This window comes from Salvelinus alpinus, chromosome 17 (genome assembly GCF_045679555.1).
Source record: "Salvelinus alpinus chromosome 17, SLU_Salpinus.1, whole genome shotgun sequence".
In the NCBI taxonomy this organism is placed as follows: domain Eukaryota; kingdom Metazoa; phylum Chordata; class Actinopteri; order Salmoniformes; family Salmonidae; genus Salvelinus; species Salvelinus alpinus.
In genome coordinates, this window is record NC_092102.1 from 20,857,206 (window position 1) to 20,865,765 (window position 8,560).

At 44.2% G+C, this 8,560-nt stretch overlaps 1 protein-coding gene across 1 annotated transcript in view; it reads right to left on the reverse strand.

Moving 5' to 3' along the window:
- Positions 1-787: 787 nt before the first annotated feature.
- The window catches only part of LOC139542458 (voltage-dependent L-type calcium channel subunit alpha-1D-like), a 32,890-nt gene continuing 25,117 nt past the window's right edge, over positions 788-8,560 (reverse strand). Inside the window, exons 33-47 of the mRNA XM_071347896.1 lie at positions 8,486-8,560; positions 8,303-8,368; positions 8,123-8,214; positions 7,685-7,844; positions 7,401-7,528; positions 7,110-7,206; positions 6,853-6,955; positions 6,641-6,742; positions 6,259-6,383; positions 3,271-3,381; positions 2,487-3,076; positions 2,046-2,386; positions 1,826-1,938; positions 1,298-1,675; positions 788-1,002 (exon numbers count right to left, since the gene is read on the reverse strand). The exon at positions 8,486-8,560 is cut by the window's right edge and continues 111 nt beyond it. Coding sequence (XP_071203997.1) covers positions 796-1,002; positions 1,298-1,675; positions 1,826-1,938; positions 2,046-2,386; positions 2,487-3,076; positions 3,271-3,381; positions 6,259-6,383; positions 6,641-6,742; positions 6,853-6,955; positions 7,110-7,206; positions 7,401-7,528; positions 7,685-7,844; positions 8,123-8,214; positions 8,303-8,368; positions 8,486-8,560 — 2,688 coding nt within the window. The 3' untranslated portion in view covers positions 788-795. The remainder of the gene's footprint in view (positions 1,003-1,297; positions 1,676-1,825; positions 1,939-2,045; positions 2,387-2,486; positions 3,077-3,270; positions 3,382-6,258; positions 6,384-6,640; positions 6,743-6,852; positions 6,956-7,109; positions 7,207-7,400; positions 7,529-7,684; positions 7,845-8,122; positions 8,215-8,302; positions 8,369-8,485) is intronic.

Sequence of the window (8,560 nt, forward strand, 5' to 3'; positions counted from 1 at the left end):
GTGACAAGCTGATTTCCTCTTGACCATATATGTACATAAATGCTATTTCAAAGTTTCTCACTGAGGAAGACTAGATGACTGTCAGAATCCTCTGTGGCATTTCTGTCGATATAATTATACATGACATGGTTCAAATGTCTAATGCTAAGCTAATGCTTCATTGGGCAACTGACATGACACACACAAACCCTGTTTCATGATCTATAGTTACAACTGGAGCTCACTTGCACAACAGACAAGGTGTCTATTTAGTTGTTGCATTTATGCCTGCTTTTAATATATTTCTATGGTCTTAGCAGGGTGATTGTATGATTTGGGGTTACGTAAAGGGACAGCAAATCAAGCTCAGTACAAAATGGAAATGCAAGGCAAAAATGCCGCTTTTGAAATAGCGATAAATACTTACATAGTAGAATAAGAATTGTAATCAGGTTTGGAAGGCTATAGTACTGTGCACTCTTACATTGGAAATAACTTTTTAAGAGTATTGTGGCCAAACCTCAATAGTTGCTCTATGTATATGCTGTCAAATGTAGTATGGTTATTTCAGGCTCTTGTTCAAGACACACTGATGCTTTCAACAAAGCCAAATTACCTGAGAAGATCTGGAAAATAAAAATACCCTGATCAAAGAGACATTGACAGTTTGCTAAGATCAATAGCTTGCCTCACCATTCTTAACCCCTATGTTGATGGAGACAAAGAGGTAAGGCTCTATCTCATTGCCCTCCAACTCTCCCACCCTCCCTCTCCCTCCCACTCCCCTCCCTTCCTCTCTGTTTCCTCTCTCTAGTCTCAGTAGGAAATCACACAGTTCATCTCGTCAGCCAGCTCCTCCTCGAAGCGTCCTATTGGCTGGCCCGCCGAACGGGTCAGCAGGTCCGTGGCTGCGTTCTCCATCTCATCAATGGTCATGTTACATGCGTCCGCGATCTCCCGCTTGGCGAAGTTCACAAACTTTGGGTCTCTTGCATAGAGGCCCAAGCCTTCCGATATCAGGATCTGTGAGAGAGTAAGGAGAGTTGCGAAACAGTGAACACAAATATCTCCCTCTCTCTTTCTTTCTCTCTCCCACCTACAGCATACAAGTGTTTATTAAATAAATAGACTAACTTACACTGTAGGTAAATTGAAATTCATAGCAAAGCTATTTTTGAGGTGAATTACTGAGGCTTGGAGTGCTCTTGACTTTTCCATGCACTATTACCCTGATAAGTACCGCATATCCTAAGCAGTATGTAGCCTTGGGACTTTTATCTTACTCTCATCAGGACATACTATTTCATCCATCACTTACCGACTCCACCAGGCTGTCTGCACTGCCCTTCTCTATGAGGCTCTGGCTGATCTGGGAGGGCACCCTGCCATTGGTGTAGCTCCTGTTCTGGGGGGTGGGCACAGGGAGTGTCGGGGCTCCAGGGTACCAGCCACTGGGCCTGGTTGCAATAGCAGGGAGGCTGGAGGTGGCCTGGGTCCTGTCTCCCCACACCTGCTTGGTGCCCCTGGCTTCATCCACCAGCATCAGAGGGGCGTAGAGCAGACGCCCTCTCTTCGCTGCTGCTGCTGATGCTGCCGACACCCCTGCTCCTGGCGTCAACCCTGCATGTCCTCCTCCGTTGTTGGCCCAGGAGGCAGAGGACATAGAGGAGGCACTGCTGCGGCGGGAGTCAAGGGTCTGGAGGAGGATGGAGGACAATGATTCAAATCTTGATTTCTATTATTACAGTCAAATGCTTTCAATTCCAAATTTGGCACCAAATCAAAATGTGTCTCTGATTCATGTGAGCATTGGTTGACTATTCTTTTGCATGTGTCTGTGTCTTACCAGTCTGGATCTGCATGGGGGCGAGTTACTCTCGTACGTGCCAGGGATGGGGATGTCATCCGCGCTATGCTGTGCCCTCAGACACTGGATGTTAAAGGAGGGCGGCTTGCGACCTGGAAGGGAAAATACATGGAAATGTACTAAGACGATCACTGGGTGTTTCTAGTTCTACTGATTCTACTGGTGTTGAGGAGAAAGACTGAGACCGTGTGATGATTACCTGCAGGAGTGGGAGGAAGAACACGTCTCCGGACATACTGCTCCAATCCGTTACCGTTTCCATTGTAGACGTTTCCATTGCTGCCATTTCCGTTGTAGCCGTTTCCATTGTATCCATTTCCGTTGTAACCGTTGCCAGTGTAGCCACTCATGCTACTTCCGGTGATGCTACCTCCATTCACACTACCTCCATTCGTACCGCCATTGTAGACATTCCCATTCATGCTGTTTCCATTGGCGTAGGGCACTCCTGCAGCTCTCCCATTGGTGAAGTTAGGAGTAGGACTCTGCATGTACTCTGACGGGATAGGGGATGCTACAGGTTGCTCTTGATACACATGCCTGTGAAGTTGAGGGAAAGGGAACACTTATGAATACACACACACACTCTGACTCTTCAACCCCTTTCACCCAGATCCTCTTCTCTCCCTTTTCCACTCACCCGTTGTTTATTGGCATGTCCACTGGGTACTGTGGGTAGTACACCTGCTGTGTAGTGGACGTTTCACCTCCTCTTCCCTCCATCAATGGCTCTGGTTGAGGTGGGGCAGGGGCTGCCTCTAAAACTATTTGAGGTGCCTCTGGTTCTGGTGGGGCTAACACTATTTGAGGTGGGGATTGAGTAACCACCTGTGGTGGAGAAGCAACATTTGGTGAGGATGCAACTGGGGCTGGTTGAGGCTGGGATGTGGCATTTGGTGGGTTTGCGGCTGGTGCTGGTTGGGGAGGAGATGGATCTTTTGGTGGTGATGCGGCTGGGGCTGGTTGGGGCGGGGCTGGTGTGTCTTCTGGTGGAGGGATGGCCTCAGATCTCGTGGGCTGTTCCATCACTACATCAAAGGATGAGAGAGCTGATTCTGGTTTCTCGCTGACTGTCAATGGCTGTTCTGTGACCACGTTGCTGGATATTGTGGGCTCGACGAAGGGCTCCATGAAGATAGTGGTGGTGCCCTCCTCTATGTCAGCTGGCATGTGAGTGGTGGATGGAGTACTTGTGGCAGAGGTGCCAGGATCTTCGAAAACGTTGTCATTCTGGAGGGAGGGGGAAACAAAGAGATTTGCTTTAATATACAGTCAACAGTTTTTTGTTGTAAATATTATAAACATTTATTATGCTTACCTATTGTATGTGATATTTGCTTATTTGAGCAAAGTCAAACACAGAGAACAGACCAATCACTTCAGTATATACTGTTTTGATACACTAATGACAGTCTATCACTTACCTTGAAGAACTCTTCATCCAACTCTCCCTCCACACCCTCCTCATCCTCTCCCTCCATTGCCAAGGCCAGATGCAACTCTGGGGCCAGTGCCTGCAGTGACCTGAGCCCTGCCTGACACACAAACACACACAGTGTGATACACAAACACACACACAAAGACACCAAACAGTAGCAACACGTTGTGGTATCCCAGGAGGTCTACACCGGGGGATGGTAATAGAGGGGAGGTACGTGAGGCGACGTTGGCTCCCTCTGCTGGGAAGACGGGAGCTGGGCACCCCGACACAGACAGCTCTAAGTGGAGGTAATTAGAGGAAAGTGCCAACCAGCCGTGGAGGCCAAATAAAAGGAGCACAGTGGCACACCGCACCGCGAGAGAGAATGGGGAGAGACCGACACCAAGTGAAAGGAGTGAAGAAGGACCGAGCCAAACCTCAGTGATTTTCTTTGTTAACCTCTCTTGGGTAGGGGGCAGTATTCTCACGTCCGGATGAAAATCGTGACCAAAGTAAACTGCCTGTTACTCAGGCCCAGAAGCTAGGATATGCATATAATTGGTAGATTTGGATAGAAAACTCTGAAGTTTCTAAAACTGTTAAAATTATGTCTGTGAGTATAACAGAATTGATATGGCAGGCGAAACCCCAAGAACAAACCATCCCTCCAAAAAATAATCCAGCCTACCACTGTTTTCAATGGTTGTCACTTTTATTACAAGGCGAAATCCTCCCAGATTGCAGTTCCTAGGGCTTCCACTAAATGTCAACAGTCTTTAGAAAGAGTTTCATGCTGGTTTTAGGAAAAAATGAGCCAGAAACTGTAGTTATTCTAGGTGGCTCCCATTTTGGCTGTAGTGTTTCCAAGCGCGTGGAAGAGAGTGCGTTCTTTGGTATTTTTTTCGTTAAAGACAATAACGATTCTCCGTCTTAAATTTGATTGTTTATTTACGTATTAGGGTACCTAAGGTTTGATTATAAACGTTGTTTGACTTGTTTGTAAAAGTTTGATGCATTTTGATGGAGGGAAACTGGGTGGATTATTGACTGAAGTTTTTCTCAGCTAAACTGAGTTTTTATGGATATAAAGAAGGACATTATCGAACAAAAGGACCATTTGTGATGTATCTGGGACCTTTTGGAGTGCCAACAGAAGAAGATCATCAAAGGTAAGGCATTTATTATATCGCTATTTCTGACTTTCGTGGCGCACCTGCCTGGTTGAAATATGTTTTTCATGCTTTTGTATGCGGGGCGCTGTCCTCAGATAATCGCATGGTGTGCTTTCACCGTAAAGCCTTTTTGAAATCTGACACAGTGGCTGGATTAACAAGAAGTTAAGCTTTATTTTTGATGTATTACACTTGTGATTTTATGAAAATTAAATATTTATAATTCTTTAGTTTGAATTTCGCGCTCTGCAATTTCACCGGATGTTGTTTTCTGTATTAGTAAAGTTGTTTTTGCGGACTAAAGCCTCCCTGTCTCTGTGTCAATCTCTGCACGCTCAACCCAACACCCCACGGTTTACCACAACGTGTTAACTTCTCTAGGATAGGGGCAGCATTTTCACGTTTGGATGAAAAGCATACCCAAATTCAACTGCCAGCTACTCATCCCCAAAAGATAAGATATGCATATTATTAGTAGATTTGGATAGAAAACACTCTGAAGTTTCTAAAACTGTTTGAATCATGTCTGTGAGTATAACAGAACGTATTTAGCAGGCGAAACCCAGAGGACAAACTTATTTTTTTGAGGTCACTCTCTTTTCAATGGGTTTTCATTGGGAATACAGATTTCTAATTGACCTTCTTGCAGTTCCTACCGCTTCCACTGGATGTCAACAGTCTTTAGAAATTGGTTGAGGGTTTTTCCTTTGTGTAATGAAGAAGTACGGCCATCTTGAACGAGGGTCACTGGAAGTGTACTGTTAGTTAGAGACGTGTGACCAGAAAGCTAGCTACACTTTGTTTTAATCCTGTATTGAACACAGATCATCCCGTCTTCAATTCTATCAATTATTTACGTAAAAAAATACCTAAAGTTGTATTACAAAAGTAGTTCGAAATGTTTTGGCAAAGTTTACAGGTAACCTTTGAGATATTTTGTAGTCACGTTTCACAAGTTGGAACCGGTGTTTTTCTGGATCAAACGCGCCAAATAAATGGACATTTTGGATATATATCGACGGAATTAATCGAACAAAAGGACCATTTGTGATGTTTATGGGACATATTGGAGTGCCAACAACAGAAGCTCGTCAAAGGTAAGGCATGAATTATATTTTTATTTCTGCGTTTTGTGTCGCGCCTGCAGGGTTGAAATATGCTTCTCTCTCTTTGTTTACTATGGTGCTAACTCAGATAATAGCATTGTTTGCTTTCGCCAAAAAGCCTATTTGAATTCTGACATGTTGGCTGGATTCACAACCAGTGTGGCTTTAATTTGGTATCTTTCATGTGTGATTTAATGAAAGTTTGATTTTATAGTAATTTATTTGAATTTGGCGCTCTGCATTTTCTCTGGCTTTTGGCCAAGTGAAACAGTAGCGTCCCGCCTAAACTCAGATTTTTGGATATAAATATGAACTTTACCGAACAAAACATACATGTATTGTGTAACATGAAGTCCTATGAGTGTCATCTGATGAAGATCATCAAAGGTTAGTGATTAATTTTATCTCTATTTCTGCTTTTTGTTACTCCTCTCTTTGGCTGGAAAAATGGCTGTGTTTTTCTGTGGCTATGTACTGACCTAACATAATTGCAAAGGTGTGCTTTCGCCGTAAATCCATTTTGAAATCAGACATGTTGGCTGGATTCACAACAAGTGTAGCTTTAATTTGGTGTCTTTCATGTGGGATTTCATGAAAGTGAGATTTTTATAGTAATTTATTTGAATATGGTGCTCTGCATTTTTACTGGCTTTTGGTCAAGTGGGACGTTAGCGTCCCACATATCCCAGAGAAGTTAACAGGTAACTGGTATACCTGGAGTGAGTCTTTCTTGTCCTTTCCCTTCTTCTTCCTCTCCCGCTCCTTCCTCTTGCGGAACTTTTTAAAGTAGTCCTGGATCAGGAAGCTGGCATAGAACTTCCCACAAGTCACCTCTTCCCCTGAGTCAGGAAGAATCGCAACAGAGGAGGAGAACAGGGAATAAATACATCTTAAACAAAGGGAGGAGGCAAATGGGAAAGTGATAGAGACGAACTAAGAAAAAAAAACACAGACAAATAGGGAGATACAGAAAGAAACCTGTATTTCTGTAACTTGAAAATGCATAAACTACCATTAGAGTGGTCTGTGTGGTTATACGGTAGCATACGGTAATACGTCTGTCTAGTTGGCTGAAATGGCACCTCCTATGGTTTACCTCTAGGGGGTGGAATGACCTCTTCAAGGAGCTTGGGCTTAGTGCGCTTCCATATCTTCTTAATGATGGCCCTGAGCTCCTCGTTGTCCTGGTCAACAGGCCCTAGTGGAGAGACACAAGACCTTTAAAAACATAGGAGTAAAAGCCGCAAGCACCACTGCACTAAATAATAATGTGTGAATGATACACTCTGTGTATGTGACCTGACTGACCCTCGGTCTTGATCTTGAGTGATGTTCTGACCAGTGCAAACAGGGTGGCATTGAAGGTGACTGTCCCGTCGCTGTGCAGCGGCACGTTCATAGCAACCAGCCTCTAACAGGACAAGCAAGCAGATGAAATAGAGTCAATTCTCACTGCACAATATCTGACATATATCAAACATTTAATTATATAAATATTAGAAGTTAATACGTTTATTATAATTTCATTTATTCAACCTTTAACATTAAAATGTGATCTGCCCTACCTTACAGGCCACACGATGGGGGCACAGTTTGCCAAAACCAAGGGGTGGCTGGATCCTGCGCAGCATAGTGACCACATCAATATGTTTGATTCGACCCCTGCAATACAGACAAAAACAGCACAATTAAAGGACCAAATGGGGGAAAGGGATGGACGAGAAGAGAGTAAGAAGTAAAAGGAAGATAGAGGACAGAGATACAGAAGGGGTTTCCTGAATAAAGGCCATATCCCGTTGATCCTTTTTCAATTTGAAAATAAAAATCTAAAAGCGATAGAGAGAGCGGTCTCTTACGTCGCCTCTGGGTCATAATCCGACCAGACTCGTTTGAACTCGTCCAGGTGATGAGTTCCCAGTACAGTCCAATCTCTGGTCAGGTACTCAAAGTTGTCCATGATGACAGCAATGAACAAGTTAATGATCTGAGAAGAGGAACACAGAGTGTATCAATCACAGCTGGTCTGCTTCAGATTGGATGCAATCAACATATTTTTAATGAACCTTTATGTACACAAGTTGGTCTCATTGAGATTAATTTCTCTTTTGCAAAAGACACCTCTCACAGACAGTTGTCTCACCAGGAAAGCGCAGAGCATGAAGAAGCTGATGAAGTAGATGTAAGCCAGGTTGCTGCCGCACATGTTGTCATCCCCGGGCTCAAAGTCTGACTCAGGGTCACAGGGTCTCCCTGGCAACGCTGCCAACATGATCTCCTGCCACTGCTCTCCGGTGGCACACCTGCAGGAAGAGCACACACGTTAGGACTAAGGAAAGGAAAGTTGACACAGGAGGAAGAGGAGAGAAGACACAGGAGGAAGAGGAGAGGAGAGGAGACACAGGAGGAAAAAGAGAGGATAGGAGAGGAGAGGAGATGAAAGGTTGTAGAGAAGAGAGGAGAGGTTGAAGAGAAGAGAAAAATAAGAGCAGAAATGGAAGTGGAGAGCTGGGGGAGAAAAATAGACTGTGGTTGAGCTTCTAACTATCTACCATTTACCTCTCTTTCCTGCAAAACTCACCTGAAGAGCAGCAGGACAGACATGAAGAAGGTCTGGAAGTTGTTGTTCCTGTTGATATGCGAGTTGTCATCTATAGCAATCTTTCCAAATGTCTGCAAAAGGTTAAAGCATAGGTCATATTGTCACCAGCTGCATTTTAAAGACTTAAGAAGGTGATACAATGAATGGGAGGAGACCCACCTGCATGCCGATCACAGCGTAGATGAAGAAAATCATCGCAATAAGTAGACCGACATATGGCAAGGCCTGTGAAAGAGGGGGAGGTATAAACATACATTTTATTTACCAAATCTAAATTATACACCAGTGTCTGTCTGTCTCTCTGTCTGTGTGTCTTGACATCTGTTTGAACATAGCACTGACCTGGAGGGACTTGACAAACGTCCAGAGGAGGGTTCGAATGCCCTCCCCTTTGCTGAGCAGCTTGACCAATCGCAA